Source organism: Ailuropoda melanoleuca, chromosome 16, assembly GCF_002007445.2.
Source record: "Ailuropoda melanoleuca isolate Jingjing chromosome 16, ASM200744v2, whole genome shotgun sequence".
Taxonomy (NCBI): domain Eukaryota; kingdom Metazoa; phylum Chordata; class Mammalia; order Carnivora; family Ursidae; genus Ailuropoda; species Ailuropoda melanoleuca.
The window spans coordinates 44,455,356-44,472,106 of NC_048233.1; the positions used below are offsets into that span (position 1 = coordinate 44,455,356).

At 38.1% G+C, this 16,751-nt stretch overlaps 1 protein-coding gene across 1 annotated transcript; it reads left to right on the top strand.

Moving 5' to 3' along the window:
* The first annotated feature begins 2,472 nt into the window (after positions 1-2,472).
* Positions 2,473-13,056, top strand: LOC100483054 (olfactory receptor 9K2). The gene is given in 3 exon segments (XM_002930338.2): positions 2,473-2,521; positions 12,136-12,356; positions 12,358-13,056. Coding segments are annotated over 3 exon segments (969 nt in total).
* The last annotated feature ends 3,695 nt before the right edge of the window (positions 13,057-16,751 follow it).

Below are 16,751 nucleotides of genomic sequence, written 5' to 3' on the forward strand. Positions count from 1 at the left end.
TCCCCCTGCTTGTGTTCCCTCTCTCGCTGGCTGTCTCTCTCTGTGTCAAATAAATAAATAAAATCTTTAAAAAAATATATATATATATATCTATNTATATATATATAGTCCTAGTGATGTGCATTGTATTCTTTCTTTTATTTCTTTTATTCTGCTGCTTAGAAGGCCTCACAATCATAANTATATATATATATAGTCCTAGTGATGTGCATTGTATTCTTTCTTTTATTTCTTTTATTCTGCTGCTTAGAAGGCCTCACAATCATAAATCCTTCACAATCTCTATTTTGATCATCTAATACCTAATATTGACTATTTATACTTCTTTTAGGAACAGAAGTGGACCTTTTCATGGTCCACATTCTAGGTTTTGTGTAAAAGCAATAAACAGTACTACTCTACCATAGTCTATTACTCTAGGTTAGGTTATCCTTGAAGTATTAATATATTACTTTCATTGATACAACATCCATCAAAAAAGTAACATTTGTTTAAGAACTTTTATTTCTTCTTCTCTATCTTTTCATCCTTCTGCTTCTCCTCCTCCTCTCTTTGAAATAAGTCCAAAGGACAAAGTGTATGTCCTGTACATCTGCAGAAAGAATTTTAGCATGTCTTAAAAGTGCTTCTTATTCCTATTAAGTCTTTTTTTTAATTCCAAAAAAATGCATGATGACTGTCTCTTGAAACTGCTCTATATAGATTTATGCCTAAAAAGCTTCATTCTATTAGTTCTAGAATAAAATATAATCATACTCCTGTATGTTAACCTGCAAACCTAATTCATCCCCCACCTCCTACTAAAATGAAATTACTGTACAATTATCTGAACGGATTTTAAATATATGGTGGAGCTCTCATGCAAGAATGGAGACTGAGAATAGTAATATATTCCCTTCAGTCATTTTCCTCTTGATTTGAATGTATATAAATTAATTTTATGCCTTTCTTTGAGAAAGTGGTTGGGAAAGGAGACACACAAAAGAAGCAAAATAAATCATGAAGACTTTGGGATCAAGGAATTTTTGTAGACAACGGAACAACAAAAAACAAAAAAAAATATCTTAACAATCTTTGGACAGTGGAAAGTCAAAGATAAACTGTATGCTCTTTAATTTTGATTGCTACTGTATCACTCATTTTCATTCTGGTAAAGACATTTTGTGGATTATTTGCTGGTTCTTATTATCTTTGCAACTCCTTGGAAAGATACATGCCACCAAAGAAGAAAAGATGTTTAATGTCATCCTTAATTGCTAGACAACTTAATTGACAATGACTGTGTTTTCATAGAAAAATAACAGTATTTTAAATTAATCAAAGCTGTCTTGATGCTTAAGAGTTTGCTCAAATCCAAATAGGTTAACTTGAATGCTTCCAGAAACCAAATACTGATATATTTTTTTTAAAGATTCATTTATTTATTTGAGAAAGAGAGAGAGAGGAAGAGCAGGAGGAGGGACAGAGGGAGAGAATCTCAAACAGACTCCCCATGAGCTTGGAGCCCCACAAGTGGCTTGATCTCAGGACCCTGAGATCAGGACCCGAGCTGACACTAAGAGTCGGCTGCTTAAACAACTGAGCCACCCAGGTGCCCCACAAATATTTATTTATTCTTAATACTAATCAGCTCCAACCATCAGGTTAAGAATTCAAGGTTTATTCTAATATATTCTTTTAAACAGTTGACATTTTTTATTGGCTCCTTATTTTGAAGTTTTGAATTTTTTCTCAAATCCAGAAGAGTTTGAGATGACATGGATTTCTTGACAGATGTATGTGGAGAAAAAAAATATCAATAAACTTCACAGGATAAAAAATATAAAGGCATCACTCACATTTTAGTTTTGCACTTAAATAAAATTAGATTATACCCATAAGTTGGAGGCAGATTTCATTAAAAAAATCTTTCAATGAGACAATTGGGTCTTTAGAAATGTAATTGCGGTTATAAGAGGGTTTTTTTTTTTTTTTTGTAGAAAGTTCCTTTTAGTGGAAAGTATTTTGTAGAAAGTTCCTTGAAATGTACTTTTAACTTACTTTATTTTTACACTGCATTGAAGCAAAGTGTTATTACAGAGAAAAATAGATACTAAATGATAAATAAAATTCAGGGAAGTGTCTTTTTCTTAGTATGAGGAGCCTACAAGACTTTAATACTTTGAAATCACAAATGACATCTCACAATCTAATATGACAAGGTTGAGAATAAAGAAGAATAAAATTGCATTGTATTTAAATCAACACTAGACTTGAGTACAAAATATTCTACCTTGAGTTCAAATTTATTTTTAGCCAATTTTAGGTATCTCTCATCTTTAATTTTCTCACGTGTGTAAACTTAATGGGACTTAACTTGAAAGTATTCCGTCAACTATAAGGTCTTTTTTCATGTAAAGTATTGTATGTGATAGTAGAGAAATAGTGGAAACTTTGTTGACTTTCTGTTATGCTTTTAAGCAGAAATTTGCCATGAGTGACAAGGGAGGAGACAACCTCTCAGAAGTGACTGACTTCATTCTTGTAGGCATCAGGGTTCTGTCCAGAGTTCCACAGTCTCCTCTTCCTACTGTTCCTGATTGTTTATGGGATGGTCCTTCTGGGGAACCTTACCATGATTGGCATCATTGTGACCGATCCCCGGCTGAACACACCAATGTATTTCTTCCTAGGCAATCTCTCCATCATTGACCTCTCCTACTCCACTGTTATTAACCCAAAGCCATGATCAATATCTTGTCTCAGAAAAAGACCATCTCCTTTGCAGGTTGTGTGGCTCAGCTATTCCTTTATGCGCTTTTCATGGTCACAGAGGCCTTTGTCCTGGCAGCCATGGCCTATCTAGCCTTCTCTACATTCTAGTGGCTGTTCTCAGTTTTCACTAATATTTTGTTAGGATTTGTGTATTTATAGTAATGACTGATATTGGCTACAATTTTTCTTGGCTATACCATGGGATATGCTATATTCCTTGGTAAATCCTTGCTAAATTCCTTGGTAAATCAATTAAGTGACAGGATGGGAGGTTTATCATGTGAAAAATCAGGAATTTTCCAACTCTGGGATCCATTTGAGCTGGGGCATGTTTATTTATTCCCTTAAAATGTAAGAAATTGTAAGGCCATTCATATCCTTACTATGAAGAGTTAAACGTTTTTTTGAGTTTTCCATAAATTGTCAGCATTCTTCAGCTGATTCAGGCTTCAGAGTAAGTGACGTTGTCACTTGTGGAGTATCAGATATTTGTGGAAACTGTGGCAAATTCTGGTTGGAAAATCAAAGTATTACTTTCAAAGAATTTAGAGGACAGCGAGTTTTATGCAAGTTCTCCTAAGAAAGATCTCCTATCTTGGGCCCTGATAAAGACTGGACACTACTATGGAAATCAAGTGACTAATATCCTGAATAAGTGATATCTAATCCACTCACCACACAGTCGGGTTTACAGAGTATTGTGTCATTAAATGAAAGTTGTATATATGATGCCTGGTTTGAATGGATCTTAAGGTCAGAAATAAATTTATGGGAAAGTGGCTCATATTTTCAGTGTAACTGCTCCTGCCACGTGCCATATTTCTTTCAGCCTACGTTTATGATCATGTGGGACATTCCCTATTCACATTTTCTGAAGAAAAGATAAACTGAGCCAGATTTCTATATGGTGCTACATGTAACATGAATAGCAGCTAGAAATGGACAACTACTGCAGCATTCTCGTGCAATTCAAGGTTGTGCCCTAAAAACACTGGTAAGGAAAATGTTTTATTTTTTAATTAATTAATTAATTAATTAATTATGGGGAGAGAGAGCGGGGTGGAGGGACAGAGAGAGAATTCCAAGAAGTTCCATGCCCAGTGCAGAGCCCGAGNCAGAAATAAATTTATGGGAAAGTGGCTCATATTTTCAGTGTAACTACTCCTGCCACGTGCCATATTTCTTTCAGCCTACGTTTACGATCATGTGGGACATTCCCTATTCACATTTTCTGAAGAAAAGATAAACTGAGCCAGATTTCTATATGGTGCTACATGTAACATGAATAGCAGCTAGAAATGGACAACTACTGCAGCATTCTCGTGCAATTCAAGGTTGTGCCCTAAAAACACTGGTAAGGAAAATGTTTTATTTTTTAATTAATTAATTAATTAATTAATTATGGGGAGAGAGAGCGGGGTGGAGGGACAGAGAGAGAATTCCAAGAAGTTCCATGCCCAGTGCAGAGCCCGAGTTCCATGCCCAGTGCAGAGCCCGAGGTAACTACTCCTGCCACGTGCCATATTTCTTTCAGCCTACGTTTACGATCATGTGGGACATTCCCTATTCACATTTTCTGAAGAAAAGATAAACTGAGCCAGATTTCTATATGGTGCTACATGTAACATGAATAGCAGCTAGAAATGGACAACTACTGCAGCATTCTCGTGCAATTCAAGGTTGTGCCCTAAAAACACTGGTAAGGAAAATGTTTTATTTTTTAATTAATTAATTAATTAATTAATTATGGGGAGAGAGAGCGGGGTGGAGGGACAGAGAGAGAATTCCAAGAAGTTCCATGCCCAGTGCAGAGCCCGAGGTGGGGCTCCATCTCATGACGCTGAGATCATGATCAGAGCCAAAATCAAGAGTCCAACGCTTAACCAACTGAGCCACCCAGGTGTCCCAGGAAAACATTCTTGATATTTCAAGCTTCATACTTGTTATTCTACTGCCAGGAATATGATCTAGGACACTTCCTTACATGATTTAGAGCCTGTGGGCTAATGGTTTAGCTGGATAACCAGGAAGTTGGAAGCAATAAGATTAAAAGATTACTGACAAGGTGGTCTGTTTGTAGATGGATCTCCCTGAATAGTAAAAAGATTTGAGATTGTTGATTTCCCAAATGAACGCTCAGTAATTCACATCCGATGAGAAGGAGGTTCTCAGTAACTTGGTGACTCTTCTCCACTCCCTCCACTGCTCATTGAATGAATTCTCATTGAGANAGGCAATCATCTTTCAGACTCTTCTCCACTCCCTCCACTGCTCATTGAATGAATTCTCATTGAGAGAATGAGGAAAGAGAACTAAACAACACGGATGCTCGACCACTCACCTGGAAACTGCCAATGTCAAGTGCACAACTTTCTGATGACAGTCACCAAAAAGATGTGGAAACAACCTAAATGTCCATTGATGGGTGGATGGATAAAGAAAATGTGGTGTACTCATGTAATGGAACACTATTCAGCCTTACAAAGGAAGGAAATTCTGCCACATATGACAAAATGGATGAACCTGCAAGACCTTATGCTAAGTGAAAAAGCCAGTCACAGGACAAGTACTACATGATACCACTTATAAACGGTACTAAAATAATAGTGTCACAGCGCAGAGTGTAGAATGTAGATGCCAGGGACTGAGCAGGGGGAAAGGGAAATGGGGAGTTGCTATTCAGTAGGTTTCAATGCACTTAAGTTATGTAAGATGAACAAGTTCTAGAGAGCTATTGTATAACATTGTGTTTACAGTTAACAATAACACACTACACAGTTAATTTTTGTTAAAAGGGTAGATCTCATGTTAAATGTTCTTCGGGCAATTGAAAAAAAAAATGTTCCTGATAAGTATATCATAACCTGGGGCTACCCATCAGTCATCATGTTTTAGGCTCAGAAAAGTATTGATTTTTTCCTTCAAGGAGAAGTAACTCTTTGTCCAGGCTCTGCTCTAGACATTATCTTGTCCTCGCCCAGATTGCTTCTGTCAATATCACCCTGTCAGGATTCAACAGATGTCACATTCATTACGATGCCGTATTGCACTAGTGCGTTGGTGCAAGACATTCCCTAAGAAGAGAAGTAAGGCAGTGCATTCAACCCAAGAGTCAGTAGTTATCATGCACCTTGTCAGACTGGATCCAGTGAATTACGGAATGGTGGAGTCACTTACTGAAGACCCAGTTGTTGGACCTGGCTCTCAGCGCTTTACAAAACTGGGTTATTGTCTCTAGGATATGGTCTGTGCTCTGCATTAGTGACCAATATTTGAAGCTATTTCTTTCATAATCAGATTATTGATCCAAGTACAATGGGTCAAAGTGGAAATGTCATCCACCCTTATAAAACCTACTAACCCACTCTGTTGTTGTTGCTTTTTTTTCCTTGCTACCCCTATGACACTGGACTTTGCTGAATTAGAATACTTACTAGTCAACAGAGGGATAATTTTACTGGGGACACAGCAGTTACTCCTGCCTGCTGGGTATTTATTTCAATGAACCAATGGGTAAACAAAATGCTTTGTATTCTTTTTATTTTAAAGATTTTATTTATTTATTCAACAGAGATAGACACAGCCAGAGAGAGAGGGAACACAAGCAGGGGGAGTGGGAGAGGAAGAAGCAGGCTCATAGCAGAGGAGCCTGATGTGGGGCTCGATCCCACAACGCCAGGATCACGCCCTGAGCCGAAGGCAGACGCTTAACCGCTGTGCCACCCAGGTGCCCCCAAAATGCTTTGTATTCTTGAAGCAGCCTCAGCCCCTCCAGTTAACATAGTGGTCTTTAAATTTTATGTCTATAGACCATGCATTCTTTCCTAGAAAGAACAGAGCACTCCTGCGTGTTATGAAACAGGAATCAGACCCCCTTGCTCAACCTCCGAGCACTGAGATAACGTCTATAGCTGGCACCATCGAGTCTGCACGTAATCAAGAATTGTAATAAACCCCTGCACTCCTTTTACTGATTAACTGCTTTAAACCCCTGTAGAAATGCCTGGGCCATGCAGAAACCTTGGATTTGGCCTCTTGACAAGAGTCTGCCTTCTCCCTAGGTGGCTGGTCTCCTGAATAAAGCTCATATACTTTTCCAGTCAACACTCATCTCTTGAGTTTTGGCCTTTCATGTGATGAAAAGAACTCTGGTTTTTGTAACATTCTTTTGGATAACTGATAGTGACTAGCAAAAGATATTAATAGAAAGGAGAAGGGGAGGTCTATAGCTGTAAACCAGGGAATTTTCCAGGATGCCTCCTAATGCCACCATGTCTGATGGCAAGTATTAATGAACAAGTATAGCAGTTCAATATGGCAGGATCACAGATAAACATGGAAAGAAAACATCACCTATTCCCTTTGACCAATTGCATATGTGAGGACTTTATGAACTATCACTAATTTCTTTCTTACCCATTCTTCTTTCCTTACTATATATTACATAAGATGTATTTATGGCAGTTAGCTTAATACTTTGATTTTTCATATGCAAATTGGGATTTTTTGACTGATACAGAACAATTTTAAAAATTATTTGAAGAGTATACAGTGACTGTTGAGAAATGATTTTTTAGAAGATTTTATTTATTCATTTGAGAAAGAGAGGGGGTGGAGGGGAGGGAGAGGGACAAGCAGTCTCCCTGCTGAGCACAGAGCCCAACAAAGGGCTAGATCCCCCCACTTTATTTCCCCACAAAATATGTTTCATAACATAATATTTCCTTTCATATTTGTTTCTGTTTGCCTATCCAAAACTTTGTTGTAATGATAAATTGAAATGCTTCTTTTTTGGTGAAGAAATTAAGATCGAAGGACCTTTTAGTCCCTCCCAAAGGAGTAACACAGCAAGAAAAGAAAGAAAAAAACTTATATGTATTTTGACTCCTATTAAATTTAGGCTCTTTTTTCCTTCTCTTCTTTCTTTCTTTCTTTCTTTCTTTCTTTCTTTCTTTCTTCTTTCTTTCTTTCTTTCTTTCTTTCTTTCTTTCTTCTTTCTTTCATCTAGAGCCTCTGTGGTCCTCATGGATCTAGGCTCTGGAGCCTGGGTACCTTAGTAACTTACTTATCCTTCCTTAACTCCCAGGGGAACTATCTCCCAGAAGGTAAGAGAAACCTCAGTGCTGTAATTATTTGAAACAGTTACACTGTTATGGTAAAATCAAAGCCAGTAGAGATGCCTGCGGCTGATATTCTGGTAGATGATCGGAGATTCCAGATGGCTCGAGACCTCTATTTACATATCCAAGACAATCCACTTCACTTCTTTCAAAGCATTCAGCATCCAAGAATGCAGGACAGAGAATATCCCTCGGACTGATTCCTCAGATTCACTTTGTATAACTATAGAATATCATTCCGGGAACTCTTTCAGTATTAGCAAAGCATCATTTGGAAAATTCACCCTGTGTCTCTTCTACAAAGGACTATAGCATTTTTCAAGAAATCAATTACTAAAGGAAAGGACCATTATTTAAACAGAGAAATGAGGGCAATTAATCCAGTTTCTCTGTGGGAAGAACTAAAACTGGGATGATAAACACGCATTTGGAAAATTTGGGGGGAGAGGGGATTCATTTTATCTTGGCATAGTGATTATACAGCACTTATAGTCATTAATTAACTTTATGTGTATTCTTTCTAGAATTAAAACAGTAACAAGAAGAAAGCATGAGAATTCTGCTGCTTTATTTTCAGAATCTGACAAATCACCAAACAATATAAGGTAAGAATAAATCTGAAAACATGTGAACTTTGACAAATAAGTCGCAGACTGAACACTTGTTTATTGGCTACTCCAGGGAAAACTCTCCCTTTTCAGGTCTTCAAGCAAAAACTTATTAACATCACAATGAGTTTGATAGGAATAAATCTGGAAAATTAAAATGATCAGTGCCCTTGCCCCTAGGCAAGATTCAAGACAAAGAAATAAAATCTATTATTTTTAAAAAAATATTCATGACTACTTCAGGCTCCCTTTTCATGGCTTACGTGTCTTATGCCTCCTTAGACCCTAAGTATGATCCATTTAAAATCGCTCTTTTATAATACTGATGCCAATAGGCCAAGTCTGAGGAAGGAGCAGCCAAGAAGGTTCTCGGCTTCACACAAGATGGAAATCAAACATGAGCCAGCGGCAGGTGAAAGCAGAGTTTACTGAAGACATATATGTATATGTATAGAGAGAAAGATGGAAGGAGCATCTGGGAGACTCAAAAGGGAAAAGCTCACAAGTGTCATCCAGTCTGCTCTGGATCTGAAGTTTTATGGAGGGTGGTGGTCTGATGTATGTGTCCTCTCAGACAAACAGGAACTAGTTAGAACAAAGACAAGGGGGGTGCCTGGGTGGCTCAGTCATTAAGATTCTGCCTTCAGCTCAGGTCATGATCCCAGCGTTCTGGGATCGAGCCCCACATGGGGTTCCCTGCTCAGCAGGAAGCCTGCTTCTCCCTCTCCCGCTCCCCCTGCTGGTGTTCCCTCTTTCACTGCCTCTCTCTCTGTCAAATAAATAAATAAAATCTTTAAAAAGAAAAAAGAACAAAGACAAGGGCCCAGGCGTTATTCCTTGGAACCAGGGGTCTTGGTGTGGAGATGCCTAACTCAATGGTTTGGAATGTGTGTACAATAGCTTCATAAGGTCGTTCTCACCGGTCTTTCCTTAAATGTTATTCATTCTAGAAAATCATTAATTCCTTATCCCTTACACAAAGGACATAGATTATTTTCATCATTGACTTGCAAAGTCAAGTGGGGGTGCAAGTCCTAAAAATAATAGAAGCAGGAAAAGCAGCAAAGAAAAAAACCCAGCTTTTTCTCTTATGGGGTCCCTTTAGTTTCCTTGTCTCATCACAATTATTTGTAGATTTAATTTTTGATGGAGCTGGCAAATAATAAAAATATGACAATAAGACACCATGCCATTTTTCTGTCTGCCATCTTTCTCCGACAAAATATTATATTTCATTCAGATTTCTTTATTCTTTTTAAACTTTTAACAGTTCTCTGATTCCTTCCCTCAACTTAGAATGATCTACTTCAAAAAGCCCATTTTTTATTATTAATTTTCAGCCTAATTAGCATTGATTAGTTTGGTGTGCATTGTGGAATTAGTGCAGAAAGATACCATAAAATTAACAACAGTTAATATTTGTCAAGTGCTTATTCTGTCTCAAATGGTGCTGTTATTTACATGCATTATCTAAGTATATACTCTCATGAGAACTTTGCCAGGTATATTTTCATCTCTCCTTTATATGAGGATACAGTGGTATAGTAACTAGTCAGGATGGAGATGTATGGAATTTTCCCTCCTTTGGTAACTGTGCCTGCTTGTAAGTAGCCCATTAGTCAGTGAGGGCTTATGGCTTTAAGAGCCTGTTGGGGGTCAGCTCAGTGGTCACTGTGGACCTTTTTCCTCGCTCAAGTTTCTGCTCTCAAGCCTGTTGCCTAAAAGCAGCCTCTACACATAAGTCACTTGCCCAAGGTCCCATTTAGAAAATGTGAGAAGCAGAACAGAAACTTACCTCTATTTAAAGCTGAATCCATGCTACACCAGTCATATTACAGAGTCTTCAAATTTTCTCTGATTCCGCATGTTCAGTGATCATTCAACATATGTCTACATAATAAATATCTCCTGATTAATTGCCATTTGCAGACACAAAAGGTTATGTTGGAGATACATGGAGGACAAGTTGCAGTTTTGATCTCAAGGAAGGAATTATTAATATTTAATAGGAATATAAATATGGTGAGAATAGCCACTATCCTTGAGAGCATGTTGTATGCAGAGGAGTTTTAACCCAGGTTCAAAAACAGGGGAATTGATTGTGAAGATAAGAAACTTCAACTGGACTCTGTAAATAGAAGTACCCACAGCAGAAGGAACTGGAATGGCACGTTATCAAAGGCTGTCTTGCAGTGATCAAGAATGCCTGGATTCTTGAATCTGGTTTCTTAGCTTTCAATCCCCACTCTGACCCTAGTAGGAGGCTTTCAAAAGATTCCACTCATGTGTTCCTTAGTTTTCTCACCTAGAAACTAGGGAATATGATAGTACTTACCTCATCTTACCGTTACGTGAATGAAATGAGCTACTCTGAAAGCATTTAAAAAAGTGTCTGGCATATAAAAAAGTGCCACATATTTGTTCGCTGTTATGTAAGTACTGTCATCTACAAGGAACCATGCATATAGAGCCCTGAGGGGAGAGAAGGAGTGACCATGCTGTCAACACAAGCAATTCAAAGCTTTAGTTGAGCTGTCTAGTAAATGAGGTACGATAGCTGTGAAAATCATACCCTGGGTAAATAAGAAAGCATCATTAACCCCTCATATGTACTTTTGTTCAGTATCTTTTTCTAAAGTAACTCTTCCATCTAGACCCACTGTAGGCCTCTCCTTAATAAACTATAAGCTGCAGGCTAAGGAAAGGGAGGGAAATTGTCTTTACGAAAGGGCTTTGGAGGCCCCTCTGGGAGAGAAATCCTAGCATGTGAGTCCTGATAATTTTTGTGTTTGTTTGTGGACAACTTTGATTTTAGTGAGTAAACAACTTATATCAGAATTCGAAGTTTCCATTACTCACAAAAAGCAATTGTACCTCTTAAGTTGTTTTTTTCCCCTTAAGATTTTATTTATTTATTTATTTATTTATTTATTTGAGAGAGAGAGAGAGAGTGAGCACGGGGAGGGAGGGCCAGGGACAAGCAAACTCCCTGCTGAGTGTGGAGCCCAACTTGGGGGCTAGATCTCACATCCCTGAGATCATGACCTGAGCCAAAATTAAGAGTCAGATGCTTAACTGACTGAGCCACCCAGGTGCCCCCTCTTAAGTTGTTTTTAAATTTAGTGACTTTCTTTATATCTGCTGGTATGTAATATAAACTAATGTTTCAAAGTTAAGTTTTCTGAAAGTAGGTTACTGAATTCCTCCCCAAATATCTCCAAACCCAGATTCCAGAATTACTTTCCAAATGTCATTTATTAAATTGTTTGTGCTCTCTTGCAAACTCTGTTTCCTGACATTGAATATATTGCCTAAATCATGAGTCAGTCACAGACACAGAAGAAACATTTGCAAATGCGAACGGCATTTTGAGTGGAACTGCATTGCATTAGACTCAGAAGAAAAAGATGCAATTCCACTGCTTGTAGGACTAGAGCCATAAAATTAGTCTTTGAGTCATCATCAGTTGCAATAGGCTTAAATTTAAGTCACAATTATTTATAAAGTTAATGAGTAATGACTATAGAATAACTTTATAAATCCTAATACTGTAAGAGATTATTTGTAGCTAGGATCAAAGCCCAGATTTCATTTGTTTATTTTTCCTTGTGTCTCTCAGCAGGTTCCTGCCATGGGTGACAGGGGGACAAGCAATCACTCAGAAGTGACTGACTTCATTCTTGTAGGCTTCAGGGTCCGCCCAGAGCTCCACATTCTCCTCTTCCTGCTCTTTCTGCTTGTGTATGCCATGATCCTTCTAGGGAATGTTGGCATGATGACCATTATTATGACTGATCCACGGCTGAACACACCAATGTATTTCTTCCTAGGCAACCTCTCCTTCATTGATCTCTTCTATTCTTCTGTTATTGCCCCCAAAGGCCATGATCAACTTCTGGTCTGAGAGCAAGTCCATCTCCTTTGCAGGCTGTGTGACCCAGTTCTTTCTCTTTGCCATCTTCATGGTGGCCGAGGGATTTCTCCTGGCAGCCATGGCTTATGACCGCTTCATTGCCATCTGCAACCCCCTCCTCTACTCTGTCCAGATGTCAACTCGTCTCTGCATTCAGTTGGTGGCTGGTTCCTATTTTTGTGGCTGCATCAGCTCAGTTCTTCAGACAAGCATGACATTTACTTTGCCCTTTTGTGCTTCACGAGCCATTGACCACTTTTTCTGTGATATCCGCCCACTTCAGAGGATATCTTGTTCTGACCTCTTCATCTATAGGATGATTTCTTTCTCTTTATCCAGCATCATTACCCTACCTACCATAATTGTCATTATTGTGTCTTATATATATATAGTGTCCATGGTTTTAAAGATACGCTCATCTGAGGGACGTAAGAAAGCCTTCTCCACTTGCAGCTCTCACCTAGGAGTCGTGAGTGTATTGTACGGTACTGTTTTTTTTACATATCTCACTCCTGACAGATTTCCTGAGCTGAGTAAAGTGACTTCCTTATGTTACACCTTAGTCACTCCCATGTTGAATCCTTTGATTTACTCCCTGAGAAACAAAGATGTCAAAGAGGCTCTAAAAAAACTTTTAGAGATGAAAAATACTATTCTTTGATTATTATTTCTTGGCTATTGAAGGTGTTGTGGCTATTTCTTTCATACTTCTTGTGACCATTAATGAAAGTTATTCTCTTGAACATCATAGAAATATTAACAGAAGCTTTTTCAAGGTGCCTTATGTCCCACATATTACTTCTTTTTTTTCCCTCAGAGACATTGTTAATCTAAAACATCCTTGATGTTGGAGGTGTCCTGGACGTTAAGGAAGCATTTTTCAAGGTGAACCCTGCCACTGATCTAAAATAACATTTAATTTCATTGAATTGACTTCTATCTTCTTATGCCTTGCTGCTAAACATGATTTTTATATTTTATTAAAGTGTAGAAACAGTACATGTTAAACAGTTATTGAATTTTCACTTTGAATCAAGTATTTACTATGTCATATATTGAGAAAGAGTATAATAAAAACACAAAACAGGCAATCTTCATAATATACATTAACTTGAACAATTGTTTATTGCTACGGAGTGCTCTGAGGCTCTCTGGCTACCGGATCCTAACTAGATGAAGAACCAAGTGTGACAAAGAGAACTGCAAACACTTTTGAGCAAACATTCCCTCAATTTGGATCTTCATAACTTTTTTACTATGTTAATTATTCCAAGGAAATTTTTTTTTCATGTTTCACCCAATGGAATTTTTTTCATTTTTTATAATAATTTTTATTATATTATGTTAGTTACCATACAGTATATCCCTACTTTTTGATGTAAAGTTCGATGATTCATTAGTTGTGTATAATNTTCATTAGTTGCGTATAACACCCAGTGCACCATGCAATACGTGCCCTCCTTACTACCCATCACCAGTCTATCCCATTCCCCCACCCCCTCCCCTCTGAAGTCTTCAGTTTGTTTCCCAGAGTCATAGTCTCTCATGCTTCATTCCCCCTTCTGTTTACCCCCCCTTTCTTCTTCCCTTTCTTCTCCTACTGATCTTCCTACTTCTTATGTTCCATAAATGAGTGAAACCATATGATAATTGTCTTTCTCTGCTTGACTTATTTCACTTAGCATTATCTGCTCCAGTGCCATCCATGTTGCTGCAAATGTTGTGTAATTGTTCTTTTTGATGGCTGAGTAACATTGAGATACCACCTTATGCCAGTTAGAATGGCAAAAATTGACAAGGCAGGAAACAACAATTGTTGGAGAGGATGTGGAGAAAGGGGATGCCTCCTACATTGTTGGTGGGAATGCAAGTTGGTACAGACACTCTGGAAAACAGTGTGGAGGTCCCTTAAAAAGTTAAAAATTGAGCTACCCTATGGATCCAGCCATTGTAATACAGGGTATTTACCCTAAAGATACAGACATAGTGAAGAGAAGGACCATATGCACCCCAGTGTTCATAGCAGCATTGTCCACAATAGCTAAATCGTGGAAGGAACTGAGATGCCCTTCAACAGATGACTGGATTAAGAAGATGTGGTCCATATATACAATCTAAGGAAAATTAAAAAAAAAAGAATAGCAGGGAGGTAGTCATCAAATAGTTTGTGATCCAAAATTTACTCTTCCATGCTTTTGAATATTTATTTATTTGATTAATTTTATCGACTACCTGTGTAAGATATTCTGGTTTTGGGATGAGCTCGGGTCTAAATAAGGTCATTCTTTAGGGAGCTTACAATTTAGTGTGAGAGTCACATCCTTGCTCAGACAATTATGATCCAGAGATGTGTATGCCGAAAATACACAGAGATGGTAAAGTCGGGTACCTGAAGCTGGTGGTTGATAATGAGGGAAAATCTTCAGGGCTACATGGAAGATATAGTTAAAGAGAGTAAATTGGAGTCAGGGAAACTGCTGTATCAGTTCATATGATCGGTGAAGCTTTGAAGTACGCCAATGTAAATTTTATTTATTTTATTTTTTAAGATTTTATTTATTTATTCAACAGAGACAGAGACAGCCAGCGAGAGAGGGAGCACAAGCAGGGGGAGTGGGAGAGGAAGAAGCAGGCTCATAGCGGAGGAGCCTGATGCGGGGCTCGATCCCATAACCCTGGGATCACGCCCTGAGCCGAAGGCAGACGCTTAACCTCTGTGCCACCCAGGCCCCCCGCCAATGTAAATTTTAAAAGGCTTATTTGAAAAACTGCACACAAAATACACAGAACTGATTAACTGACTAGTATGAGGAGAGTATTCCAAAGCAGGTGTGTTTCATGCTTTTGAACTTGTATGTTGTGCCTGGTGATGGTAAAAAATAAAAGACCTCTCAGCAAACTAGGAATAGAGGGGGGGTTTCCTAAAATTGAAAAAGAACACTTAAAAAAACCTACAGTTAAGATTATATTTAATGGTGCAAAGTAGAAGCTTTCCTGCTAAGATACGAACAAGACAAGGATGTCTCCCCTCACCTCCCCTTTTCAGCATCCTTTTGAGAGTCTGAGGTAATGCAAAAGGCAAAAAGTAAATAAAAGTGTTATGGGCTGAATTATGTCTTCCCAAATGCATATTTTTAGCCCTAATCCCCATTATCAAATATGTGACTATATTTGGAGATAGGGCTTTCAAATAGATAATTTAAATAAGGCTGTTACGGTGGATTCTAATTCAATCTGACTGGTGTCTATAAGAAGAAAGTAGGGTACACAGAGAGACACCAGGGCACAGGTGCACTGAGGGACGACTATGAGAAGAAAGAGCAAGAAGCAGACAAGGAGAGAGACCTCAGAGGAAACCAAATCTGCTGGCATCTTGTTCTTGGACTTTCAGCCTCCATAAACGTGAGAAAATAAATTTGTTGTTTAAGCCACCCAGTCTATGGTAGTTTTGTTTTGGGAGCCTTGGCAAACTATTCCAAAAATGTATGCAGAATGGGAAAAAGAAAAAAAAAAAGCCAAACTCTTCTTTTCACATGATATCTATGCCGAAAATCTGAAAGAATTGACAAAAAATGTCCTGAAACTGAGAGATAATAGAAAGGTTGCTGGATACGTGGTTACTATATAATAGTTAATTGCTTTCCATACACTAGCAATGAGCAAATGGAATTTAAATTAAAAGCACGATACCATTTATATTATCCCCACCCTGTACTGTATTGTATACATAAGTATTGTCTAGTAAAATGCTTATGGGGCATCTGGGTGGCTCAGTGGATTAAATGTCTGCCTTAGGCTCAGGTCATGATCCCAGGGTCCTGGAATCGAGCCCAAAATAGGGCTCCCTGGTCAGTGGGGGGTCTTTTTTTCTTTCTTCCTCTTCCTCTGTGTGCACTCTGTCTCTCTCTCTAGCTCCCATTCTCTCTCAAATAAATAAAAATCTTCAAAAAAAAAAAAGTAGACTATGGATTTTGGAGGTAAAATAAGTCAATGTAGGCCCATCAATTGTAGTAAATATACCAGGCTGGTGAGGGATGTTGATAACAAGCTATTAAGCTGTAGAAGGGCATGGAGGAATCATAAATGCACAATCCTATGTGAAAGAAGCCGATCTGAAAAGGGTACATACTGCATGATTTCCACTATTTAGCATTCTGTTATTGCATTTTTAAACTCCAGAATATGTTTTTGAAATAATTTTTGTATTTTTGTTGTTGCTTGCCTATTTTTTTGTTTACTATTTTATTGGATTCTATTTGTTCCCCCAATGTTTATAGCAGCAATTTCCACAATAGCCAAACTATGGAAAGAGCCCAGATGTCCATCGACAGATGAATGGATAAAGAAGATGTGATA